Below are 27,534 nucleotides of genomic sequence, written 5' to 3'. Positions count from 1 at the left end.
ACCATCAGGAATTAGTGCCAACAAGAAACCTCATGTCCTAACAAGTGGCTGGTCCCAGCAATATCCACGTCACCTCAACTCTTTCTGCACTGTTTTACAGTTAGTTTCAGAGTCAGAATTGGCGCTTCATCTTTCTTCTTTCTTTTGAATGCTTCCTCTTTCTTCTTATTCTTCTTTCTACTCAATCTCCAATTCCCCATTCCAAATCAACATCTTTAATTAGCAAAAGAGATTCGAAATTAAATGAGAAAGTTGTCGTCTTTGATCTCTCTAGGGTTCGCTCATCAGACCTCAAAACACAACCCCTGTAATTGTAGTGCTGCTCGATTTTACTGCATCACCAGTGATTCTCCCCATTCTTCCATCTCCAATCGCCCTGGTCAGTTTATCATCTCCCTTTATGTATGTCTGTTATGTTGAGTAGTTGGTTGTTGAGCTTGATCATTCTTTTCTTGCAATTTTATGGAATTTATTGATTTGTCTTTTTCACTACAGAAATGTCCAAACTTATTGACACACTAACTTAAGCCACTGCTCAGTTCTCTTCATATTTCGCATGTCAAAATTTGATTATAGTTTAAAAAGTCTGAAAATTATATAATGAGTCGCAATTTCATGAGCACTAAACCATTATACAGAAAGCATAACCTCGTGGCTTCATTGAGAAAAATCGCAAGTTTTCTTCTCTATCATTCTTCCTTCCTTTTCACTTTATTGCCCTCTCTTTGTTAGATATATCCCATTCATGAATAAAAGCCAATGTCATACTGTGTGAGTGAGAAATAAGAGCAACTGAAAACTGGACAAAAAGCAGGTCATGTGAGGTTTTTCTCTCATGGATATGGCTGCTCAAAGGATGGCTAGCTAGAGATCTACCATGTGGTCTTACTAGTTAAACCATTCTGCGAAGATTTCCTTTTATATGCTTGACTCCCTGGACAGAGAAATGCTCCAATCTTAACTTGTTAATCTGTGATCTTGGAGAATGCTTCTATGAAGCTTTTATATTGTTCTTTCTGATGCTTGACAAACAGTTTAATATTCTGAATGGAGACCGTTTAGCTTTGGTTGATTATTGAGTGAAGACTGCTTTAGTTGATTAGTGTTTCTCTAGGGAGTCCAAGCTCTCAATCACACAATGTATCTTGTTTTGCTGGGGACTACATTTTACATGGGTTAGGGTCTATGATGCATTAATAAATGGATATTGTACTTTGTAATGGAAAATTACGTCAACCTACTGAGGGCTTTATCTGTATATCCTATTAATTTTTTGTCCCACATGTTTGGCCTATTACAATGATATACCTTCCACGCATGAGGAGGGAGAGTATTATTTAATTCCTCTACTCACATGTTCAGCTTTTGCTGGTGGTTCTCCAATGGATTGTTGGTTATGAAGATCTAGATGTGTTACAACTTGATCCTGCAATAGAGAACACTAAAATCACTGGACAAATTGCTCCCCATTTTTGGCAGCATTCAGGTTCTTTACTAGATTTTCTAAACTGTAAAATTGTCTGTTTCTTAGGTGATTTACCTAATATATCATAAGAGGAGAAAGTAAGATAGAGTTCATACTCAAAGTTGGTACCCAGAAAGCTACCGGATCAATTATTTTTTCCCCTGCCTCTTGCTCTGATTATATGCTGAGAGATTGTGCATTATCTTGTTGTGTACTTGTGTCTGCACAATGCTCAAAACTTCAGAATATATTTACCGACAAAAAGTATATATTTAGTGTTGCTTCCATCTTTTCTTACAAGAATGCTTAGAGATACTGAATGCAGTGATACAGTATATTTTTTATCCCTTTGGAGCATAATTTTGTTAGGTGCAAGACATTGGTTATACTAGATTATCTGTGCCTTTGCATTTATTTTCCAAGTTGTTTAGCTGTGAACTCAAATTATCTTTTCAATGGATCTCCTGCAGGGCCACTTGCACAGTATAGGAGTCTTGTTAAGCAAGGGAAGCTGCAGCATGATCCTTACCAGGAAGAGGTTGCTTTTAAACTGGAAAATCTGCTTGGGAGAATGGAGCAATATGAGAAAGATATGGAGGAGTACCATGTAGGCCACAACAGTTTATAGTGGTTAAATAATACTGAAACGCTGTTCCTGGCCTTATGTTATTCCTCATATTCATAGGAAAAGCTTACCAAATGGGAGGAGAAGAGGGAAAACGAACGGCGCAGGCTTTTGATGCAGGAAGCTGAGACCAAACAAGAGGGGGGTGGTATGACATCAATAAGCAAGCAGCGAAATCTTTTCCAAAGATGGATGTCCCGGTAAGGCTATCAATTTTCCCTTGATTTTGTAGCAATACTGAAACTGGATATTTCAATGAATTATACGTTGGTTCACAAAAATCTGAATAGGATTTCCTGTCATTGAACCAGTTGCGAATTCTGTAAAGTTCAGCATGAGGTCCAATTCCTGTATTTTGCTCCCTTCATCAGTCAAAAGAAATATATTTTTTCCCTGCTAGTGATATTTGTCTTCATTCAGGAAGAAACATGAAATTGTAGAGCCAGGAGTAGGGAAATGGGTCTCATATCTTAATCGAGAGAAGAAATTAGATTCACTGGTTGGTCGTCGTCCCACTGCTCCTCCAGCCCCCAGAGGATTGTATCTTTATGGGAACGTTGGAAGTGGTTCGTTCCTGCATCTTGATTATCTGCACTTCCTTGCCAATGCACATTTCTGCACTTAAGATTTCTAGTATTTTACTACATTAAGGCACTAAAAGGATTCAATGATTTCACTTATCTTTTATAAAGTAGACATGCAATCTAACATGAATAGCATGTTAATACACAGCATCTCTCTCTATTAATATTATTCTGGTTGTGGTTTTACTTTTTCACATACCAATTTGAAGAAATTTTTGCATCATTTAGGTAAGACAATGCTTATGGATATGTTTTATGGTGCGACTGAAGGAATTGTAAAACACCGAAGAAGATTTCACTTTCATGAGGTGACTGCATACTGGTACAGAGTGTGGTGTAATTTCACTATGCCATCTTTTGAATTTTATTATGTGAATTATTTTCCTAAGCAGCTGTTATGCAATTCTACTTGGAAAAATTTAAGTTACAAGTTCTTATTACTTTCTGTTCATTTGCCAGTCTCCACTTTGCTAGCTTTTATTTGGTTCATCATATCTTGTTTCTTCTTGGTTTCTCCTTGTCAATGTTGGATGGGCATATGTAAGCCCTGCTATATCTTCTTTGACTTCTGGCATGTCTTTCTCTTGACTGTAAGGCATTTGGTGAGAGAACCCTAGGCATTCCATAAGATGATAAACCACAAACAAAAGACTTGTAGAGTTTAAGGCAAATGAGATTAAAATGGAGCATATATTGCATTTATTCTAATTATAGCTTCTTTTTGCTTGATGCTTCCTATCAAAGGTATAACAAACTCTCATGGATTCCATATTGAAAGTTCTGTAGTAGGTCTAGTCGTTGCTCTATCCTTGTTTTTCTTGGTAAGAAGCTTAAAACTGATTGATGGACGTAAACAAGACTTTCTGGGTAGGTAGTGCAAGAAGGCAGCAGTTAAAAAGTTGATAACTACTTCTGTAAAAGCAGAAGAAGAATGAATCAAACTTTCAGAATTAGCACATCATGAAGTTGGTACAGGAGGATAGAATCACAGAACTAATAGGGAAATATTTAACGTGCCACAGTAGTCAGTGACACCACATTTGCTTTACCTATAATGTTTCTCTACAAACCCATCATGTGTAGATATCAACATTAACAGATGGAGGAGTAGGTTTTATATTAAGACCACTCTGTACCAACTAATGCTTTGGCAAATCAAAAGTACTCACTCCTCATCTGGCTTGAGGAATGTTGACCAACAGGAAGCATGCAGAACACAAATAAAGACACACACACACACACACAATATAAGTTGGTTTGGGCTTAACTTGCTTCAAACCTTAATTTTTGCGGATTTTCATTTTTGTTTCCATAATTATTTTTTTATTGCTCTTTAAAAATGTCTTTTCTCGACAGGCTATGCTGTTAATAAATGAGCACATGCATAAGATATGGAAGGATCAAGTTAAGAATAAAAGTTTGCAGTCAAGTATTTCTAGTTGGATTACTAATCTTCCCTTTGATACAAAAATTAAAGAGTGGTTAGCTGCAGAAGAAAGATATAAGCAAGAGGTGCAGATGAAAAACATCCTTCCTGCTGTAGCTGATAAGTTTCTCACTGAAGCCCATGGAAATCATGCAGGAGCTAGCCTTCTGTGCTTTGATGAAATACAGGTCTGATGATGTAATGTTTCATAGATTTACTTTAGTGGTTCTTCAAGAATTATCTACATCCTTACCTACAGATATCTGTTACTGTCTTCTTTATAAATCCTTTTTTTTGTTAGTTATCTGAGCAAGAATATTAGGTTCAACTGATGTTTGTTACTATAAGTGGGAAGACAGAATATTCAAGTTAGTCATCTACTGTAATAAAATGTTTGAGTTCTACCCTTGTAGAATTCCTAAGTACAAACATGAATAACAGACCCTGTTAAAGAAATCTAATTTGCAACATGACTAAGTGTTATGTTATTGTACTACTACATCTAACGTGATTCATTTTGTAGATCAGTTTACTGCTACTTGAACTGGATATTGGAATTATATTATGAAGCGGGTTTTGTTTTACCTTATATTATTTTCTGCAAATGAGTGGGGCATAATTTTTCTTTGAATGATTAAGTTATATTCTTTATTTCGTGCAAATTTCTGAGTTGGATTGAAATTTTGGAGACGGAATCTTTAAATTTAATATCTTACTTGCTCTTGCAGACAGTTGATGTTTTTGCAATCGTAGCATTATCTGGAATTCTAAGTAGATTGTTAAGCAATGGAACAATTCTTGTTGCCACCAGTAATCGTGCACCGAGAGACCTGAATCAGGTGTCTTTATACTAAATCTTCCTAATACAAACTGCATAAATTTATGTTTTTATGCTTCCTTTGGTGTTCTATCCAGGACTCTGTGACATGCTATGCATGGGACTTTGAACATATATTGCACCCCATATAAAATGTTCCTGCAACTTCTCTCCTTCCTTTCAGGATGGTATGCAAAAGGAAATCTTCCAAAAGCTTGTAGCAAAATTGGATGAACAATGTGATAACTGTCTAATAGGAAGTGAAATTGACTATCGCCGTCTGATAGCAAAAAGATCTATTGATCAGGTGAGCATGAAGGCAAATCAATTATCTTTTCCATGTGTTTCTGTTTTTATGACTTTTAGTTGTGAAAGATGTGATGGCCACATCCTTTATTACCATACATGCAGATGTACGAGTATTGTACAGAACCTTAATGATTGACAAAGAGAGCAATAAAAAGAACAAGCTTGAAAATTTAAGCACATTTGAAGGTGTATCCTGGAGATAGCTCTGAATAATGAATGGTTTGCTAAACAAGAATGTGGTATTACATTGCAATAAGATTCAGTTTCTTTTTGTCTAAATTCTTTAATTGGTCCATTCAGCTGTAGGAATATTCACACTCGTAACATTTCTAAAGATTCTCCTGGCAAAAAGATGAACTTGAGTCTTAGTTGGTGTGGTTGAGATATATATTTTTGTTTCTTTCTGAACTTAATTGAATTTTCTATATTCTACTTCAGTCTCATCGTCTTCGTTGCTCCAATATATTGGTTATCTGTTAGTCATAGAATAAGTCCAACCTGTACTTAGATGTTGTTTTTGGGGTTAAGTGCATCTCCATTTTCCTATGTCTATTCAGGTTCATTATTTTTGGCCACTGAATAGTATCAAAACAGAGGAATTTGAGATTATGTGGGACAAGCTTACAAGACTATCTGGGGGAATAATCACTTCAAAGGCAATTCGAGTGATGTTTGGGAGGTACTCTTCAATCTATCTGCGTCCATTTTACTGATATATCTCACTCAGCTTTTGATATTACATTTTTTTCGCAATCAGAACATTGGAGGTTCGCCTAAGCTGTAACGGTTTGGCACGTTTCACATTTGAGTACCTATGCGGTCGACCGGTAAATTGCTTCATTTTGGGTAAAAGTATCTTTTATATTGTTGTGCTATTTAAATTAATACCATCTAAATCATTCTTTCTTCAAAATAATTTATAAGCTGAAACCTGCCTATAATGATTTAGGATTGTTTAAATGATGGTACTGTAAATAGAAAAGCTCGAAATATTTAGATTGTGGTTTAGTGTTTTTTTATAGTATCACTAATTCAAAGCTAGTCTATCTTTTTTCTCTCTCTTTTGGCGCTCTGTTCATGCTGGAACAATTTCTATTGTGTGTATGCTGATGCATATTTAGTATCATTCATTATCTGAAAACATTCGAAAACAGAAGCAATATCTGGTCGATTTTACGACTAAAGACTGTTAAACTTGCTTTGACTCTTTCTAAGATTTGTGCCTCGTATATTTTTGCACATCTTTAAATTGAAATCCTTCCTTCCATCTTGTAATGTACTTTTGCAAACAAAAGGAAGGAAACTTGATGAAACAAATGAAAATAGCTAGGTCCATGTCTAGATCAATATTCAAAGAGTTCATACTGTCATATTATTGGATATTACTACAAAGAAAAGTACTTTGGTGGAAAAATATGAGTATTCCTTCCTAAAAAATATCTTCCAAGTCTCAGATGATTCTTACTGTTTGTGAGTGTATACTAAAGCTATCAATTCCTGTCCCTGATAGATGAACCAACCACTCAGTGACATCTGCACTGCATTTTAATTTAATTTTTTGATGCTTGACCTTGTTGCACGTCCCCCTTTACCTTCTTTTTCCTGTTTGATCCCATTAGCAATTATTGCAGGTTGGAGCCGCAGATTATATTTCTGTAGCTAAAAATTACCACATGATCTTTATCTCAGACATCCCTACTATGAGCATGCGAATTCGTGATAAGGTACCAAGGCTGCTTAAGTGAATGCTATTTCCTTCAGTACATCAGTATCAATTCCTACAGCATTTTTGTGCATGCAAGTTTTTGTGATTTACATCAGGCTTTAAATGAATAGATATGCTTCTTATCGCCCATGCTGTTCACTTGACATTCTTCTTTTTCCTTCTTTCAGTTTAATGTAAGGAGAAATTGCCTATTTTTCACTTTAGTCTTTCTTTTCTTATTTTACCTATTACATCAAGGGGGAAGGGAGCTTTTGAAGGTCGAACAGGTTCCCTTAAAATGTCATCTCAAGGGAAAATCATACTTGTCTCAAGGTTTATGATAAACTTACTTCGAAACTTACCAGCCACCATTAGTAGTATACAATAAGATACAGCTTCTAGATTCCTGATTGCTATGCGCTTAGCTTGAGTTTGAACATGTTCCATGGATCATGGTGGCTTATTCAGTCTCATGGATGGGTTTCTGAAGTATAGTCGCCCTCAGTGTATTTAGGGATCATAGTTTTCAGCATACTAAAATATGGTGCCATTTTAGTGAAACAATTTAAGGCACCTTTTAAGGACAACAGTTTACAAGCTACCTAATAGATTGCTCTATATGCTTGCAAGGTGCTTGTGCAGTTTATCAGGTTATCCTGTTTTTCTTGGATAAGACTGACCAATGTGTGAGCATTCTAAAGCTTCCAATGATTATCTTATCTTTGGAAAGCTAAGACAAACTGATAGACTGACAGTCTAATAAACAGATTGATATTGCTTCTGTATGATTACCAGCTACAATTACCGATACTGGGTTTCTCGCTTCCAGGCTCGGAGATTTATAACTCTCATTGATGAACTTTACAATCACCATTGCTGCCTATACTGTTCTGCTGCTTCTTCAATAGATGACCTATTTCAAGGAACTGAAGAGGGTACACTTTTTGACTTGGAGAGGTGAGGAAATCATTTGATCATTCTTCTTTTGTGAGTTTCTTGACACATTGGTCCATGGATGACCCCCACACCCTTTGGCTTTGCTTAGTTAGCTCTTTCATCTATTGACACGCATGAGTTTCATCAGAAATTATTTTACACTACCTAGCATACTTGCAACATGTCATCAATTCATTATAGATCAATGTTATATAACAAAGTATTCCCTAAAAGTATCAAAATTCTATTATGAGAAGTTTCCTAGAGCCATGGAGGTTTTTTTTTCATTTTTTTTAATTATATCTGTTTTCTGCTTCTTTTCTCCTGAGCAGAGCCAAGTTCTTTCATTAGCTAGGGTTTTATTGTACCATTTTGACATTGTTTCTCATGATGCAAGTTTTATGTGTCAATTTTCAGTGAAAAATGTGCGCTGTGCTTTACCTCTGCTTACGGTGTGCCCTATTTTCATTTTTGTTTTTCCTATATTCTGACAGTTCAGTTTTATGTTGCCCTGTACGTCTTTATTTTTTCTTTTTATGACTTAGTGTGCTTTTGGCCTAATATCTCATAATGTAAATTAACTATGATTCGTCAAGGACAATCCTAAAGCATTAATATACATTAGAGAGAGAGAGAGAGAGAGAGAGAGAGAGAGAGATGATTTACTTGCTGCGATTTCAATGAATAATTGATTTTAGTAGAATAGATTGTTATGTTAGTAATACTTATGAAAGGATTCGAGGATTAAAAGACCAAATATGTCGTCCTTGTATGCAGACGTGATATTTCCCTCCAGAAAATGAATCATAACATTTTCATTAACAGAGTGATGTGATAAATTGATCAATTCAAATTTAGGCACAAATAATTGTCTCTTTTTAATGCAAAAGACATAGTTTTATATTACACATTGCTTCCCAAATGGCAATGTCATCTAAACCTGCTATTAAGAAATCTAAGGGTATGCACTAGGTTGGTAGCATGATATCAGGATTGGCAGTAAAATGGATATAGTGAATTTACTGTTTTAAAAGAGTATGGAAGTGACTTTTGGCATAGACATTACTTCTCTTTTATGTCTGGTGACTGATGATCAAGTTTCTGGTCAAGTACATTCTCAGTGAGAAAATCGAATCAAATATGAATGGATAACATTCGTAAGGCCAGTCTTTGACCCGTCTAGAGTTGCTGGAAAACTTTAAAGTTTAAGCAATATGCCATCTACATCACCTGTCTTTTAGCTTCAACTTCTGTCTTTGGTTATAAAGACTACATTGGTTCATTTCTGCTCTCCTTTTCCAGCTTCCAATTTGAAACAGAGACTGAAGGTGCCAAACTGCGACGAGATGTTCTAGCAGAGGGCACAGTTAGTTCTGGTGGTACACCAACTGGAATTACTTCCATGCTATCTGGTCAAGAGGAGATGTTTGCATTTCGCCGAGCTGTAAGTCATTTTTTGCGTGATTGTCAATTTTTGCCGTCTTTTATCATGAATGTTCTACATTTTTTCTGTCAAGTCATAGGAAATGCTGTTTCTAAGTCCATAGTTTAGCATGTTAAACCTTCTCATAGAAGGTTATTGCAATTTCCCTGAAGGGTTAATCGCAGTAAAACCCCATCAGGTTTAGCATGCTTTGCATGTTAGTCTTAAAGTTACTTTCTCCCACTTTACTCCTTGAGTTGGTTTTGTAACACTTAACCCACTATTGCCATTGATGAAAACAAGTTTGTCGTCAAAACAACTAAGACTTGTACCCCTAGCAACATTCAGATAGTGTCCCATGCTGCACCCAATAATACCTGCTTCATTAGACTAGCAGAAGAAATTGTCATGCTGCCATAATAAGATGAATCTGGTGGATTCATTAACTCAGTTCTTGACTGGTGTATTCGCCATGGCCTAAGATTTGCTATCAGGAATAATCTGTTAATATCTTTTGTTCTATCTTTGTTATCTGGTAAGTTGTGGTTGTGATTGTGGCCTCTATATACTGTACATTAGGGCATGAACTAAAAGGCTGGTACATGCAGGTTTCCCGCTTGATTGAGATGCAAACACCTTTATACCTGGAAGGTGTCCGCCATCTTCATCCGTATTTCCAGAATCAAAAGGAAAGCTTTGGTACTCTTAATGCAAAAGCAACTCAATTTCGGGAACCATCTCTTGAAATCATTTGATGTGTACATCACGTCGAAACTTTTAGTACATTTTTTGTGCTCGTTTGCCATCATTTAATAGGATATACCGATAACAAAGGGAAATGAATTTTTAAACAACATTTTGCTATCTAGTTCTGTTCCTATTTCCAAGGATGCCCTTTTCCTCTTGATCTTCAGCCCGTAAAATTACACGTATATATATATATATATATATGGAAGTCAAATCCCTCTTCATATCCTGCAAAAGGTGTGAAGTAAAATATTAAGCAATGGAGCAACCGAAGAACATAGTGAAGATAATAAGCTGGAGACAAGGAAGAAGTGTAAGTACTGGATGTATTCAATGTTGATTTTGGCATCAGGGTTGCGGGAGATAGCTGCAAAAGCATCACTAGACAAAACAATGGTGGAAGGGCATGGGCGTCTTGGGCAGAAATCCACCACCCTAACGTCGATGGTGGTGCCAATATCTCTGCATGGCTTGTTGTTGCCGCTCAAGCATCTTAATCTGTAGCGTCTGCCGCATGCAGCCCCGTTATCCCACAGCCCTTCACTCACAGCAACGAACAGATTTCCTGCTGGAAACTGATCATTTCTGTTTCCCCCGCACTTGGTGGCTGCACGAGTTAAATTTAGAGTAAATTTTATAATCAAATTCCATATCCTTCCTAATACGATTCTCAAACAACTGAAAAAACAAAAAAGCTGCTGCTAAATAATGATATAGAAACTTCTGAGAAATCAAATGTTGCTCACGGGTATATGGAGGATTGTAAGAAGTGGCAGTGCCAATGTCTCCAAGGACTAAGTTTATTTTAGCCAGACTGAATATGCTGATTAAGACAAAATTGAAGCGTAGGAGATCCATGATTATGGCTGTGGACTTTACTTCTGCCTAGGTAGGGTAGCTTGATTCTCGACTTCGGATGTGGGGGAAATGTGCCTAATTTACCTCAAATTTATACTAGCTGTAGATAAAATCAGCCCGAGGTTTCAAACTGATCTCTAAACCGTCCCCTTTATTTTTTTATTAAGGTATTTGAATGTGGATAGCTACTAAGAAAAGTTGCCAATATCTAAGCTGCAAGCAGCACGAGTACTTTTGGTTGGGAATCAATGGCAATTGCAGTCCACGTTGACAATGGATGGTGAAATGAATTCAGCTTGTTGACGATGAGAGGAGGGGTTGAGCATATGGTTTCCTGCGTCATGCACAATCTTTCCACTTTCCCCTAGAAATGTTTTGTTTTTTACAAACATGGTACGCTATCAAACTACCATCAATCACATTGTTCATAATCAAATAGGGTTTTGGAAATTTAGCACATGTCACTAAAGAAATACAGTAGTAGGTTTCAAGAAACTTCATATATATATATATATAATCCTCAACCCACTCTTATAAAACATGTCATCAAAGGAATCACAATCGTGTTGGTAACATGGTTCAAAGTCGCCGTCGCAGTTGCGGTCGCGGCCCAAACTGTTCCACATCTGTCTCGACGTATCGACCGCGGTCTCAGCAAATTTTTAAAATATTTAATATTTTAAAAATTGTAAAAAATATGATAAACAAAAATAATTAAAAATTAGTAAAAATAATAAAAATTCAAGTTGACTTGGGATGATTCGGAGTGACTCGGGACGATTCGACCGTTTCTATCCATTTCGAAGACGTCTTGGTTGAGTTTTCGGTGATTCGGCCAAGTTCTCGACAATTCATTATCTCGGAACCATCTCATCCTGGTATCGGATCGGGAAGCCCCGTTCTGGTGACGACTCGGCCGAGTCTTTGAACCATGGTTGGTACACTAACTAAGGTCTCTGTTAGGAAGAGTACAATGTTCATGTTTTCTCTCGGTTACATGTTTACAACATGAAAAATAACTCAACTGTCAAATATTATAGCTGATAGCTCTAAGTGATGTGAAGGCTGTGCTACGGAATTCAACTAACATAACATGTAAGATGTCCAAAGTAAAAGTCCACGGACCGCCACTAATGGACGACTAGCCTGCCCTGGAAATCAAAAGACAAATTCCCTTTCAGTTCTTGCACAAGTGGTCGGTGCTGTTTATAGGTTGAAAATTGATGATCATCATAGCAATACTGATATGATGAAGCACTTCCCCATTGGGGGGGCGGAAAGTGGAAGGCTTATCCTGAGTAATGCAGGTGGGCAGCGACACTGCCGATGCTACTACTGGACGGCCGGCCGGACATTCAACACTGGGACTGGGGCTCCATTGTTCATAATATCGTTGCTCCAACTTAATCAGGATTAGCCGCCGCCTCCTCCCCTTTTCTTTCTTTTCGTTTTTATTTTTTTGGCTGTAAATGTATTACGGAGGCCGTCCAAAAGCACATGAAATCCTCAGTGCCACTTTCTCAATGTCACTTCTATATTTATATCAAATATCCTGTTTGTTTAATTTATCATGTGTTGTTTATTAAAATTTTTTTTACCATCACATGATAAATGGGATTGATACTGAATTTGACACCGAATAGTGTGGCACAGAAGATCGCAATTGATCCAGAAGGACCGGAAGTTATCTCACTAGATTTAGCGCATGCATGCATGCACTAAGTAGTTGTGGCACAAAATCATGATTGCTTTGTTGATAAATTTAGCAGCGAGTGGAGTGATCCAAAATCTTACTACTATCTGAATAAATTTCAAGATCCCAAAACATGATAAATGATAATGCTAATATACTCTCCCATCACTATGAAAAAGTTAACTATTGACGATTACCATGCAATGACAATTATATTAATTAACATGGCGGCAGTGCCCTGATTAAAATGGTTCTTGATTAGTGGCGGCTAATCAATCATATAGCCAAGCGTCTCTAATCTCTAAGAAGAAATGATTAGGAAGCATGCGAGAATATATTGGTGCACTACTTGATTAGTACGAAAGCGATGTACCTAGGCCAGGCCACGTTGAATATTTAATTTGGTCAGTTTTCTGTTTAAGCTTTCCACCACGGATCAAAATCATCAAAAAAAATGGGTCAAAGCTGTAATGGGAAGTCAGAGTGGACATGGGATCAATGGAGAACAGAGAGAATTGGCAAAGCAGGATGATGATGATGATGATGAGGCGCAGAGTTGACATTAATCAATGAAAGCTTGATAAGCTGCATGCGTCCGGGTTGCAGTTCTGGGATTTTCCTGTTTCAATTTTCCAGTGGAGAGGGTCTCATGAGATGGGCAAAAAAAAAAGACAACTTTCTATGAGTATTATTCATCGTTTTTTTGTCAAATACCTATGCGACAAAATCATGCAAAGGCCATTTTCGCCTCATGCCTAAGTTGAGTCATAGTATCAAACAGAAGTCAATATTGTTAATAAATTAACTGAAAATCGTCCGGCACGATTTGTTGAACAGAGAAAATTGCACTAATGACAGAAAATATACAGAATATGAAACATGTCACAGATAATTATGCCCTTGTGTAATGTATTTGAGACTTATTAAAAGATGGTCTAAACTAAACATGCAACTGAAGAATTGCAACATCACGGATAGTTTACTTGTTAACCATTTGTGACCCTTGAATAAAGTGTTGTAACTTGAGTGTTCCTGATTAATTAGAAGGCATTCTTTTGCCATAAGTTGTGAATTTTCATTCGCATCTGAAGATTTCTGAGCTTCTTAGCAAAACTTGTAAATTCTAACAGCACGTGGTTGATATACTTGGTTTTTCAACCTCATTTTCTTAATAATCCTTCAATTAGCAGGCCTCGAACTCGAACTCGAACTATCACAGGGGAAGAAAATATTTGGAGCATCCCTAAAAAGAGCGAGTGAGGTTCAGTTTATTTAAAAGCTAACCTCAAACTCCCTTGAAAGTTATTCCCTCCGTTCCACTTTGATAATCCTGTTTCTTTTTTCACACAGTTTAAGAAAAAGTAGTTAACTTTATTGGAAAAGTAAATTTAGATTGCTATTTTCCTAAAATACTCTCACATTAAATATGGTACAACTTTATGGGAACTTGAATTGATGGTAAAAAAAGAATCAACTCTTATTAAATGGAGTAGGTTTATAGTAACAACTACTTACATTGAATAAGGGTATTTTAGAAAAATTAAAATACAACTACATTCTTCAATTAGAAAGTGGACTACAATTTGAGACAGATGAAAAAGGAATACAGGACTATCAAAGTGGGACAGAGGGAGTAATTAACAATCTATTGGTATATTAATGGAAGGAATCTGCCTACAGATAATTAATGCTAATAAGAAAGGTCGACCCTCCAAAAAGTCTTTAGAACTGTTAGTAAGATGGCCTTCTAAGATTACAAAAGTTCATGCAACACTAGGTTTGTTCATAGGGCTTGTTCTTGGTTGATTTATTTTAGGCGATCATAGATTTTAATTTTGAATAATCTGTTTTGTGATGTTTCGTTTAGTTTACTTTTATGTTCAAATTATAAATTTTTGAACAATAAAAAAAAAACTAAAATCATCCCAATTGAGTTTTGGTTGACCATGTTTTGACTTCATGTTTTGGTCCACACGAATAGGATACCTAAAGAATAGGTATCCTATTCTTTAATCAAAAACAGAAAAAGAGAATAGGATACCTAAAGCTGGGCATAGTGATTGAATCAAACAAAATGTTGAAAAACAACTAAGGTATAACGTTTCACACTTCAAAAAAAAAAAAACGTTTCACACTTCAAAAAGGCCCACACGGGTTCTCCTGCACATTAGCAAGACAAAAAATTATTCTATCTGTTCTGCAACTTCTTTTGTAGTACTAATTATAAGTACTAGCAAAATCTTGTGTCCACAATGCAATAATTGGATTGACGAGACCATGAAGGCATAATGGAATCCTATACGCGTGTTCAAGAAAAAAATTTAAATAAGAAGAGAGGAGAAAAGCAAATCTTCCATAAAACTGAAACTAAGCTCCTTAGATATATTTGTATTACAGCTTGTTACAAGGTAATTAAGAAAGTGTTTCATCCTTTAGTATTGAGCATGACTAGAAAAAAAAAATTATATTCTTCTTTTGGGCTAAGTAGATATAACTCGACTTAATCACATGATAATTATTAAAATCTTCATGACTGAATTCTTTTCTTTGGCAAGCTTGATCATGACCGAATTCTGCAAGTAAGTACTCTTCCATCATTCATCTCTCGAATATACTGCAAAATCACATTGTCAAGGAGAAGCACCCAAAACCCAGCTGCCTCATGGAACAAGTCATCAAACCCTGCAGATATATCGATATGTAATGAGCAAAAATTACAAAATAATAATAATATTAATAATAATAAAAGATAAAGGTCAAGAAAGAAGAATAGGAGTGAGAGGGCTAAGGAGGTCTTGGTCCAATAGTTAATATGGAACCTCCAAGATTTAGATGCCATGAGTTTAAACATCCCTTTCCCTTCCCCTTTTCTTAAATCCGGCCATATTTGTGCTTTAAAAATATTTTTTTTTTTAAAAAAGAACAAGAACAAGAACAAGAGCAAGAGTAAGAGGAAATGGATATATATACGTAACTGGATGTATTCAATGTTGATTTTTGCATGAGGAGAATGTGCGATGGCTGCGAAAGCATCCGTGGACAAGAGGATAGTAGAGGGACATGGCCTTCTGGGGCAAAAATCCACCACCCTAACGTCGATGGTGGTTCCAACATTCTTGCATGGCTTGTTATTGCCACTCAGGCATCTCAACCTGTAGCGTCTTCCGCATGCAGCCCCGTTATCCCACAGCCCTTCGCTGACAGCAACGAATAGGTTCCCTGCTGGGAATTGATCAGGTCTGTTGCCATTGCATCTAGTAGCTGCAACAGAATTCACAGGTCAGCTACTTTACTATACTGTATATGCATATATGTGCAAGAAGATTGAAATTTGACATGAACAATCACTAATGGTCAGTCCTTGACGTGCTTTTAAAAGGCAAAAAAAGGAATCAATCTCAGTACAGTTAATTGGGTTAATGGTAGATATATATTTACAGATTACTTACGAATATATGGTGGACTATAAGATGTTGCAGTGCCAATGTCTCCCCGGACTAGGCTTATTTCACTGCAAAATAAGCTGATGAGGAGTGTTGCCACAACTAGGATAGCCATTTTGATTGGAAAGGAAAATTAACTTGGTACAGCTGATTGATTCTTGTTGTGTGGAATTATTGTTTATCAACTCCCTCAATTTATAGATGGAAGGAGCAATCCATCCTCCAATTAGGTCCTCCCCGCCCGCAATACGCTCCAAGAATAGGACAGAAATAAAGTGGATTAGTGAGAATCATTTACACTTGTTGTAATTGGTTTGTCTGAGTCTTCAGCGTGAGAATCTAGTTAAGCAATTCTTTATCCTGTCATTCATTCGAAGTATCAAAAGTGACGGAAATGATCGTCACAACAGCTGTTTCTGAGTGATGTAACATCGATTAACCATTGCCATTAAATTATATAAATAATGAATGATAAATTACAATTTCCAAGCATGTGCACGATCTAGAATACTCCTACTAGAAAAAAAAAAATGAGGTGTGGCAGGTAAATGTGGTTAGTGGTCATTGATTGATCCAATCAAACGACATGCGTAGATACGAGGAATTCTTTTATTCTACCATTCAAAGTGCCCAAAAAGATCATGGTGTAACACTGTTTAAATAAATTGCATTTTTTTCTAAACTATTTACACAATTATTTTACAGTGACAAAATGTAACGTTCAATTCACATACCTCTCATCTCATACATAATAGTTGTGACATTTTCACTAGAAGTTCATATAGTTGGTCAAAAAGAGGTGAAAAATGCAACCTTCCTCGTTAGGAAAAGGGGCAAATAGATTGGCTATACACATACAACACTGATAATGTGGCATCTAGTTTGCGCGTAAAAGTTTCCACACGACGGATGTTGCAGTTGCTAAATTCATTGCCTCATTCTTCATCTCATTGATGATCAAAATTTGTGGTGATATACGAAGCTCACCTGATATTAGAAGTCTGAACGCCACTCTATACCTGAAATTAAATGGATGTCACTCCTAAAAATTGTCTCAACGGAACGATTATTGGACATTCTTTTCTTCTTCTTTTTTTGTCAATATAGGGAGTATCTCATCTTTTTTTGTTAGACTAATATCCCTGTGCCCATACATCCGAGCCCAAGGATACACGAGACGGTAAAAAAGTTAGAATCGACCACGCTGGGGCCTAATGAGGTTATCCCATAGCCAACCGATCTGCGCGGCCGAGGGGCGATTGTTGGACATACATTAAGAGAAAAAAATTGTGATTTTGACCAGTCATATTCACATCCTCATATCACCTAGTAGAACACAGATGCCGTGGACAAGGCTGCCCGCCAATTTTCCCCAACTCCACTCAAATCAAATGTCCTTGTTTCCTCACTTCCACGGCTTCAAATGGACCATGTTCTTGCTGGCTAGTGCTGTTATGGTTGTCAACAGTCCAGACTGTAGAAAGGAGGATTGGAAAACGAATTCCATAACGGTGCATGTGCACTGTTATCATCGTTGAATTCACGACAAATATGCATAGTCAAATTTTAAATTCAAATTTTACATAATTATCATACATTTAACTCGAACGATATATACACAGTTAGTTGGTGTGTATAAGATTAATTATTTTTATTTTTATTTAATTCTATTTCATTTTGTTGTCACCTTTTAATACACTTGGAAATTAAAAGAAACAATTGGTCTTCTCTTAAAGAAAATGTCAAGATCTAGGTGTAGTGGTTTAGCTGTCATTAATGATAAGGGTAAAATGCTTAAATTTGAAGTCGAGTCAGTTACGGCAAAATTGGGGCACTTTTTTCCAGTTGCCACCAGCTGTTAGGATTGTGCACTTTCATTGATTTGTCTCGTACCAATACAATTAATCCTGATAATTATGGGATCAAAACCGTAAAAAAAAAAAAAAAAAAAAAAAAAGAAGAGAAAAAAACACACAAACTTTTTGACCATTCAACAAAAATCAGAAATAAAGTAATTAGCAGGAATCAAATGGAGAGAGCCTATTGAAATCACGAAGTCCAGAAATTGATAGGACACAAACTTTTTGACCATTCGCCAAAAATCAGAAATAAAGTAGTGCTTGAAAAATTATTGAAGCGCTGATTTTTCTAGAAACTCCAATTTAGTGGGTGCAATATATCACATTACATTTACATCAGAAGAGACGTTGTCCCAGCACTCCCAACTCCCATGGAATATGCCTAAGAAACTTTATGTAAGCTGCCCAAATTTTGCCTCAATAACCCCTTTTTTTTTTTTCCCGCTGATGAGAATCGTATATACCAGCTATGTTTAGTGTGTGGATTAGTCTAACGCGTGCCCTCAAGGCACTCGTTAACACGCCTAACATTGATCTAATCTACTATATATATTGTATACACACATACTAACAATTATCATCCCCTTGCATTTATATGCTTTCTCTATTTAAGCTTGCGTACCCTTTTTTGTATTTACTACTTTTCCTAATTATTCTTATATTTTCAAAAATATAGCACATGAAATATAGTTTAACGACAGACCATATTAAAAATTAACCATTATTTGCACATCGCGTACTCATTATCAGGTATTACGAAATATTATTTTAAGAGTACTAATACATTCATTTCTGAGCTTCTGGTATTACTCGATAATATCGAAAAATAACCCATTTTAATACTTTTATAAAAATATTTGCAAGGATTATCTATGACACGAAAAGCATGCTTGTTTGCTTACTTATCAAGATTAGGGGAAAAAATTCTTAAATATCATATTCCTCGAATCGTAAGCGTAATTTTCAATCACTCTTCCGCAAAATGTGCTAGAATTTTTTTTTTTTTTTAGAAAAAAGTGTTACAGTACTATTTCAGATATTTTTTATCAAATAATCTTCTATCCAAATGAGCCCAATATTAATTTTTAAAGTTTGAAGTGACGTTTGGTTATTCCGCAGGAGCAGCATAACTGCATCCCTATTTGGTATTGCTCCAACTCTATCGGATGTCCCGTAGGGATCCATTCCTATGTGGTAATGGTATCTGTTGCTGTCTGCTTGTGCAAAATCTTGACTTCCTAAACATTCCCATGCCAATATTAACGTGCGTGGCCGAAAGGTTCTCTTTGGAGATGTGATCCCTAATTCTAGAAGGATGCTTTTTGGAAATTCGGAGCCCCGTCAGGACCCAGGTTTCCAGTATAGGTAGCTCTGCTCCAGCCCATGTCTTCATATGCCCATCCTCACAGCACAAAATCCATTGACTTGCCCATAAACAAATGCCCATCCACCGACGCATCTGCCCACTGCGCCACATAGAAATGACAACCCAGTGTGTTTGCCTACTGCTTTTGGTCGGACCAAAAACAAAAAAAAAAAACATAGGATTCAATTTGGATGTTGTGGATGTAGGAGATCTGATCCTGGAATCCAAGAATCCATGAATTCATTTGGCCCGTAAAGCCCATAACCTAACTGGATACACTGTAATATGAGGCACAGCCCAATGCACATACAATTCATCCCCACCAACTCACTTTTGCAGCCACAATCAGAGGCAGGCATAAAAGCTCAATTTGCATGAATTGTTCTTTCCTTTTCGAATATTTGTTGGTTTTCATACATGGCAAAGATATACCACGAATACAATCTCCGCCCTGTCATATAGGCGCACCAAAAAACAGCAAATTTCTCTCCGTCATTTCATTTTCCTTTCTTCTGTTGGGGTTGAAAAGGGAGAACAGAGTCCGTCCAACCTGTTTCTCATTTTTCTCTTCCTCAATAGAACCCCCTCCCCCGACCTCTCCTCCTTCGTGAGAATAATCCGTCCCAAGATTCCTCATTCTTCAGTAGCGAATCAAACAAAAAAATTTATATTAATATATTCAATTTGGTAAACCGGTCTCAAAAAACTGCTTCTTTCTTTATTCTCTTCCCAAAACAAATCTAATCTAATCATTCTTGTCTACCCACTAGTCAAGAATGCATTTTTTTAATACCCTTCTCCCCAAAACCGAATCTTTTGCTCCTTCACTGTACCCAAATTGCTTAGAAACATGAAAGCTTAGCAACTTGGGTATGTACTGAATTCATCCAATTGAAGGGAAAGGCAAAAGAAGGGTTCCGTTCATTTTTTTGAAGGTTTTGCAGAAATGGGGGGAACAAAAATGCAATCTTTGCAGTATAAGAGTGATGGGTTTTCCTCAAATTCTCAGTTCAGGTTTCAATGGAGTCTCCTCCCAGATGATAATTTATACCCTGTTGGCGGCCTCTTTGCCTCGGTAGGCCAAGTTGGGAATATGGGTTTCGGTGTTTCTCCAAATTCACCAAATCCTCGAGGAGAAAATCAAAAGGATGGTTTCAAGCTGCCTTGCACTGATTTATATGTGAAATATGTGTCATCTCCTGAGGGGTTTAAAATCGTGGGCATTCCGGAGGAGGAAGGGGCGGTTAAGAAGAAGAAGACTGGGCTTAAACTTAAAGTTAAGGTCGCAAATCCTTCATTGAGGAGGTTAATAAGCGGAGCAATTGCCGGTGCTGTGTCCAGGACTGCTGTAGCTCCATTGGAGACAATAAGAACTCATTTGATGGTTGGGAGTAGCGGGCATTCTGTTACTGAGGTGTTCCATAATATAATGGAGCATGATGGATGGAAAGGATTGTTTAGGGGCAATATGGTTAATGTGATTCGAGTTGCGCCTAGCAAAGCCATTGAGGTAAACAAAAGATCGCTCCTTACGTTAATTTTAGTTTTCATTGGGTCATACTGTTGGCTTCATTCCGTGCTTCTGATACTGAGGCTGTAATTAATTATCTGCTTTTCAGTTTTAAGTTGGTCTGTAGTGTCTGATGCATCTTATAGTTGGTTTGTTTTCTGGTTTTATAGGGCGTTTATCTGGTCGTGATATGTCCTAAAGCATAGTTTCCATTAGTGGATGACTCACAAGCCCATGTCTAGGAAGGGCATAAGTAGGCTACTGGTAGCTCATGCCAGGGGTGATTGAATTGTTTTTACTACTAACCACCAGATGCATTGATAACTAGCTATTGGGTGATGTGCATTATACATGATTAAAAAGGTTTGCCGGTTTCTGCCTTACCAGAAGAAAGGATACCCAAATGCAGTTTCTCCAAATTCCACTAACCTGCAGTAGACTTTTTGGGCTTTCCTTTTGTCCTCACGCATTTATCAGAGTCAATTTTGAGCTCCTGAAACCATAGTTTTGGGTAATGGGCAAACTGTTCAATGTTGTGAGCCAAGGGGTCATGAGCTTGAGAATAGTTGCTTGCGCTAGTGTGAATGACTCAGAAGCAAGTGATCAGGTGATGAAAATTTACCCCATGATGATTGACGAATTCAATACTTGAAGAATTCTGTCAAAAGGGAAATTTTGTAGCTGACTAATGTAAATGTTTCCTCGGTATGACTAAGCCTGGGTGGATATGATTGATACATTGACTGAAGCTTTTCCAGATTTCTGTTTGGATGTTGCTGCAAGATCCTGTTCCACTCTCTTCCTGGCCATGTTTTCTATGAAGCTTGAAGTTATGTATGCTTTTCAGTTAAATTGCCTTTTCTATTTGCATTTTGAGATTGAGGTATTAACGGCCTCTGATTCTTTTCCATTACCTTCTGATTGGCTGGAAAATTTAACATTATTGCATTCCAATTTCAAATGCATGTTCCCTTGTTTTTCGGTATTGTATATTGAATCTGTCATCTCGTGCCTCAGTTCATAGCTAAATGGCATCTGTCCTTTTGCAGCTATTTGCTTATGATACTGTCAATAAGAATCTGTCACCCAAATCAGGGGAGCAGCCCAAGCTTCCTGTACCCGCTTCATTAGTTGCAGGAGCCTGTGCTGGAGTCAGTTCAACATTGGTGACCTATCCACTTGAGTTAGTCAAGACACGATTAACCATCCAGGTAAACTCAAGCATGGTTTCCTGTTGCTGTTACAGTTTTTGCATTCCATTATTCTGATTGGCTTTCTTCCTGCAATGTGCAGCGAGGAGTTTATGATGGTTTATTTGATGCATTTATCAAAATATTGCAAGAGGGTGGACCTGGAGAACTCTACAGAGGTCTTGCTCCAAGTCTCATTGGAGTGATTCCGTACGCTGCAACCAATTACTGTGCATATGATACATTACGAAAGGTATACAGAAAAGTTTTCAAACAGGAGAGGATCGGGAACATAGAAACCCTGCTAATTGGATCTGCAGCTGGTGCCATATCAAGTAGTGCTACCTTCCCTCTTGAGGTGGCCCGAAAACAGATGCAGGTTGGAGCTGTCAGCGGGAAACAAGTCTACAAGAATGTGCTTCACGCTATTGCTAGCATACTTGAACAGGAAGGAATCCAAGGTTTATATAAAGGGCTCGGACCAAGCTGTATAAAGTTGGTGCCTGCAGCAGGAATTTCTTTCATGTGTTATGAAGCATGCAAGAGAATATTAGTTGAGGAAGAAGACAAGGGGTAAAAGCACTGAATTTAGAGGAAGGAATAAAAAAAGTGCTCTCCATACATCCCAATAAATACATATGAAAGCTAGGATACAGGTCAGGTTTTCTTCATACTAAATTGACTGGTGTTCGGCATTTTTCCTCCGTCTGTGGTCTCTATCTTGGAGGATTAGCTTATTCGTTTAGTTTGTAGGATGAGAGGAGTGATGCTCTCAAGGACCTTTGCGATGTTTTGATTCTTGTTTTCCTGGTTTAAAGAATCAAATTTTGAACATTAAGTTGCGGAAGATCAAGTGCACAAACCTTGTCACATTTGCGAGTTCAGCGAAGAAGTTCTCATGGTTTTCAACACGCCAAGTTCTAACACAATCTGGTAAAATAGTCTTGGCTGGTTGCTGTCTTCGCAATCTTCACCTCTGGAGGATTGACATATTATTAACTCCTGAGGCTGTGGACGTCTGAACGTCTCGAAAGGGAATTCCTTCTCTCTCTCTGTCGGCTTCATTGCTCGAAGCCTTGTTAGTGATGTGACTATCTCCATCACCTTTGAATAGGTTACCTTAGTTTTTTTTTTTCTAACAAAAAGAGAAAGCTTAGTATAAAAATGAAAATGATTTGGAGAAGGAAATTGATCCTCTCTTAATGTTCTATTCTGCGCGCGGATTTACAAGTTCAGTTCTATTCTGGTGTTTTTTTCTCTATTCTCTCTTTGGGGCAGTCGCTAGTTCGCTGCTTAATGTGTATGCGTACCCTCTCTACTTTCCAGGCTCGGAGGCACCGGGGAGGGGGACACGAAAAAACCTTTCTTTTCTTGGTTTTAGTATAGCCCTACTGATGAATTTGGCATGCTACTTTGATCACCCTTTCAAATCCTGCAATAAAATGGACTTATATTTGGCATGCTACTTTGATCGCACATCTCAAACGCCAGCACCAAACGAACATGTTCAACGATTTGATGCAATCAAACACCCCCATCCAACAGTTATACAAGATACGTTCCATTTTACTTCCTCAAGAGGCAAAAGGGTCATGTCCCAAGGCCATAAAATGATTCATTAGGTCATCTTATCCGTTGTTTGGACCTTGGCCGAATTAATGGCTCATGTAGCAAGACTGAACTAAGGAAAGTTAGGAAACCACTAGCCACATTAATCTAGCTCCCAGGAATTAGCAAACGAGACAAAAGAAGTCAGATATAGAGACTCAGACACCACTCCAAGAGAACAAACTAGAAAGAAGGCAAGCAAGAAACAAGGGAACTAGAGTTTCTTGCAACCTTATTCAGTTTAGCATGCTAACAGAATGGAGTCAGCTGTATGCCCAAAACCACTATGATTCTCCACAGAGCTGCATAGTCAAAATCTACAATCATCATCAAAGAATATCTGGCAAAGCCAAAAAAATTCGAGTTGATTGCCATAAAATTGAATCCCTACAATTAGCGATAAGAAAAATGGATACCAAGAATTCAGCAAGTTCCCAAATACTCTGAACTACAGAATCATTTAAAAAGAACCCTATGATGAAATTTTAAGAGTTAAATACAGAGGGATATGTTTTAATTAAATCCAAATTAATACCATTGCAGATCCCAAATTTTGTTCTTTCTATTTAGGTATTTGCACAGACAACCAAACTTCAGAAAGGAGAAGAGAAGACAGATAGAAGACTCCAGGAATCATATTTCAGTTCTGATCATCATTCTCCACATAATCTCTTTGCTCTGCTTCAGCAGCCATCAATTCATCAAAGTTATCCGTCTTGCCCAGCACAACCTCGATCTGAAACAGAAAAATGGAACCCATGACAACTTTAATGAACAGAACGAAATCCTTGGCTCCCCAAAAGCACATTGAAAACTTGCATTAGAAGGAAGAGAAGACTAATCATGAATGGGTAATAGGTGGTTTCATAAACTTCAAAAATTTAGTCCACATATGCAGGCAACAAAACTAAAGCAAATATGACAACCACATCCCAGATAACATCAAATAACTGATTTATACCCAGAATTTCCACGAGAAAACTTGTCCAGTCCTAATCAGAATTATCTGGGCCAACAGAAAACCACAACCTTAACTTGTAAAGTTTTCCTGCTGAGACTCTATCAAGTAGTTCTCCCCAATTTGGCCAACCAACAAAGTACTCCTCCGGTTTGATAACACAAATTAAACTAAAAGCAGTTTTGTCTATGTGAAATTGCATAGGTAGGAAGCAGTCCATGTACTAACACCCTACATTGATGAATACATGTTCCAAGTTACCTTTGCTTTAGGGACTGGTTGTGCTCCAGGCTCATCCCTCATATCCACAGTCAAGGTCCTTATCTCTGCACATGAAGAATATTTGAAAAGATAATTACTGACTGCTAATCATGAATAGGAAATAACATAAAGGGGAAGAGAGAATTAACAAGTCTCACTCTTTTCAACAGCAAATCCATTGTTCTTTAAAATTTCAGCAATGGTAACCACAGTGGCAATTGCTGCAGGCAGCATGAAAATTCATAGTTCAGATGCTAAGAATCCAAAGTTTAACATGGTAAACAGCAGTAAATTCAGAAGAATGCACTCCAACACAAGGCAAATTGAAATTTAAAAAGTAGACATTTTTTTACATCATTTGCTGGCCATCAAATGTGCATTTCATCTAGAGGACTACAAAAGTCAGGTTAGCTTAAAAAGAAGGGACTAAATCAATTCCGCTGAAGTCTTTCTATCGATCGAAAGTTCAAATTACATAGTTTGAGAAAAAAAATACTAAAATCAAATGAAAAATAGATAAATTATAAACTGGGACAAATGGTTAGTGATGATTGTGTGGTTGCTAGCAGTCCTAAGAGACTTCTTTGGGAGCTTGTAAGCTGTGATGGCAGAACAAGATTGAGAACCTAAACTGTAGAAGAATTCAATGAGAATGGTTGATTGAAATAAACTTCTTTCAGATAGTCGAACAATGGTCACAAATTTCATTGTGATATGGGTGACATTTAAGAGGAAGATAAGCAACTATAACCACATTAGTTGTTTACCAGATTGAACCATTTATGTGGTGCACTCCAAGTAATAGGTAGAGTCGCTTTAGTTGTTGACAATTTCAACTATTAATTTCAGCAAGTTTGTGCGCTAACAGAAGGAGATGAAGACTTGACTGGCCAATCATGTTAAACTTGTTCTGAGGCCAGCAAAACATGGTAACTTCTCATGGTAAGAAACTTAATGAGCACACAGAGAACTAATAAAGGGGCTGAAGCATGAAGAGAAAAAAGCATTCTGAGAATATATATCCACAGAGCCCGCAAGAAGGATTAAGACTGAACAAACTTTGCTCCAGTGTTTAGAAATATCTGAAGTAGAGTCACCTAAGACACTTTAGACAAAAAAAATTCGTAAGTGCAGCGAGTTTCAAACCCTGCAATTCCTTGGGCTACCCTAAACCTTAAACAGGATGGATAAGTGGATGCAAATAGACAATTAGATACACAAGAAGGTTCAATTTTTTCTTTGGCCAAAGCTGCAATGAATATTACTTTTTCTTATTTTGTTTCATGAAGACTTTTTCCTTGGGTTAAAAAAGTTTACTAAGAGACCATAATCAGGTGCAGAGGAAAGAGAAAAGTACAAGGTAATAAGTTTCTTTATTGCGATGGATTTACTTTTACTTTAAAGGCCAGTGTCATATACATGCCTTCTATCATAAACAAAATGCCCACAATTTAGTTCCTACCCAAGCCAAAAACTTTTACATATGATTGAATAGGTTAATTATGCATAAAATATCCAAAGGTAGCAATTAAAGAGCATGTTGTGTAACAACAGAAGAGAAGAGATTATTACCCATTCCAAGAGCAGAAAGTTCCACTTCATTGTATTGCTGCAAGTACCTCTGCAGAAAAATTACCCACAATGTGCATGAGCACACAAAATAGTGTTTTATCTAATCATGAACTCCTAGCCTGACCCTAAAGACTCGCACTCAAGACACACAAAGTAGATATCATCTCATGATTTTGCTCATCCAAGAGCAATTACATTCAACTACTACTCCCACATTTTGAGCAGCTAGCACCACAGCTAATCAGGAAGCAATCACAAACTACAGGCAAATGGGACTTCAAAGGAGTAACAAGCGTGCACTGCGCCAATTTTCCTCAGCAAAATTTTAAACCATCTCCTCGGAAATTAATATCACATAGCAGCAGTGATGCTAAATACTTAACCTCCTTCACATATACTGAATATCCTAAAGGGAGGGGGGGGGGGAAAGCAGAGGAAAGAAAAGAAAAGGAAGTGTTGCAGAAAAAATTCGAGCTGTTGGTCTCCAATTCTACATCCCTTCAAGCATAGACTGGAAAACAGATACTCCTGTCACAACTAACTTCAGTAACCCACAATTTCCTTCTATTACAACAAACCCAACTGTTGTTTGCTCAGAGGTCTAATCTCATCCACAAAGAATGTTACAACATCCCATAATCTCAAACGATAACGTTCATATTCCTCAATTTAACCCCATAATCTCAAAACCCCTCTCCTTTTTCTATTTTTTTTCCTACAAAAAAATAATAAGAAGAAGAAGAAGAGAAAAGAAAAACCCATGAAAAGAAACTTCTTCCTAATTAAAAAAAAAAAAAGGTACTATGTGAGTAAAAAGTGTGTACCTTGGCAAGGTTAACATAGAAGAAGAGGGATTTTTTGGTATTGGAGACTTGGATACGGTTCCTCTTCTGGGTAGTTTCATTCAAGTTCACCTTCTTCACTCCCTCCGTTATCCCTTCCATCCCTTTTGAGCTTTTTCCCCTTCAGACTAAAAGACGGGATGAAATTGCAGAAAGAAACCCTAAAGGGGAAAAGTAAAATCCCTAAAACCCTAAAAACCCTCGCTTCCCCTCCCGCCTCTTTCTTTCTTCTTGCTGCTGCAATAAAATCTCGTCCTCCCCGTTTTAGGCTATTTAAGGCTTTTCGGAGGATGATAATAATGGAAGGTTCTACACCAAAAAATAAATAAATAAACAA

At 37.2% G+C, this 27,534-nt stretch overlaps 5 protein-coding genes across 9 annotated transcripts; 2 read left to right on the top strand and 3 right to left on the bottom strand.

Moving 5' to 3' along the window:
• The first annotated feature begins 238 nt into the window (after positions 1-238).
• On the top strand, positions 239-10,180 carry LOC113722174 (uncharacterized). Of its 5 annotated transcripts, none has more exons than XM_072063122.1 (15): positions 239-379; positions 1,363-1,486; positions 1,936-2,072; positions 2,151-2,290; positions 2,511-2,656; positions 2,903-2,982; positions 4,031-4,288; positions 4,829-4,939; positions 5,102-5,224; positions 5,784-5,905; positions 5,984-6,053; positions 6,858-6,950; positions 7,761-7,888; positions 9,170-9,311; positions 9,899-10,180. In XM_072063122.1, exons 3-15 carry the CDS (start codon positions 2,037-2,039, stop codon positions 10,043-10,045), a joined length of 1,596 nt encoding a protein of 531 aa, XP_071919223.1. In that variant the 5' UTR covers positions 239-379; positions 1,363-1,486; positions 1,936-2,036; the 3' UTR covers positions 10,046-10,180. The 5 variants fall into 5 exon arrangements, 2 of the variants coding, with proteins under 2 accessions (XP_071919223.1, XP_071919222.1); XR_011820462.1 differs by lacking the exon at positions 1,363-1,486 and adding an exon at positions 8,285-8,319 and having other exon boundaries at positions 244-379; positions 9,899-10,006; XM_072063121.1 differs by lacking the exon at positions 1,363-1,486 and having other exon boundaries at positions 244-379.
• LOC113722177 (EG45-like domain containing protein) lies at positions 10,012-11,207 on the bottom strand. The gene is made up of 3 exons (XM_027245662.2): positions 10,784-11,207; positions 10,359-10,644; positions 10,012-10,265 (listed from the first exon to the last, which is right to left on the bottom strand). The coding sequence occupies exons 1-3, from the start codon at positions 10,893-10,895 to the stop codon at positions 10,259-10,261; spliced, it is 405 nt and encodes a 134-aa protein (XP_027101463.2). The 5' UTR covers positions 10,896-11,207; the 3' UTR covers positions 10,012-10,258.
• Positions 11,208-14,939: 3,732 nt separating this feature from the next.
• LOC113707354 (EG45-like domain containing protein) lies at positions 14,940-16,201 on the bottom strand. Its single transcript, XM_027229634.2, has 3 exons — positions 16,038-16,201; positions 15,564-15,849; positions 14,940-15,270 (listed from the first exon to the last, which is right to left on the bottom strand). Exons 1-3 carry the CDS (start codon positions 16,144-16,146, stop codon positions 15,264-15,266), a joined length of 402 nt encoding a protein of 133 aa, XP_027085435.2. The 5' UTR covers positions 16,147-16,201; the 3' UTR covers positions 14,940-15,263.
• Positions 16,202-19,612: 3,411 nt separating this feature from the next.
• LOC113707002 (adenine nucleotide transporter BT1, chloroplastic/mitochondrial) lies at positions 19,613-23,166 on the top strand. Its single transcript, XM_027229151.2, has 3 exons — positions 19,613-20,766; positions 21,816-21,977; positions 22,060-23,166. Exons 1-3 carry the CDS (start codon positions 20,203-20,205, stop codon positions 22,531-22,533), a joined length of 1,200 nt encoding a protein of 399 aa, XP_027084952.1. The 5' UTR covers positions 19,613-20,202; the 3' UTR covers positions 22,534-23,166.
• Positions 23,167-23,986: 820 nt separating this feature from the next.
• Positions 23,987-27,463, bottom strand: LOC113707427 (uncharacterized protein At2g34160-like). Its single transcript, XM_027229758.2, has 5 exons — positions 27,180-27,463; positions 26,356-26,404; positions 24,942-25,004; positions 24,784-24,848; positions 23,987-24,300 (listed from the first exon to the last, which is right to left on the bottom strand). The coding sequence occupies exons 1-5, from the start codon at positions 27,297-27,299 to the stop codon at positions 24,205-24,207; spliced, it is 393 nt and encodes a 130-aa protein (XP_027085559.2). The 5' UTR covers positions 27,300-27,463; the 3' UTR covers positions 23,987-24,204.
• Positions 27,464-27,534: the final 71 nt, after the last annotated feature.

This window comes from Coffea arabica, chromosome 8c (assembly GCF_036785885.1).
Source record: "Coffea arabica cultivar ET-39 chromosome 8c, Coffea Arabica ET-39 HiFi, whole genome shotgun sequence".
Lineage (NCBI taxonomy): Eukaryota > Viridiplantae > Streptophyta > Magnoliopsida > Gentianales > Rubiaceae > Coffea > Coffea arabica.
Note: the sequence above shows the minus strand (reverse complement) of the source record. Positions and strands in the feature narration are given on the sequence as shown.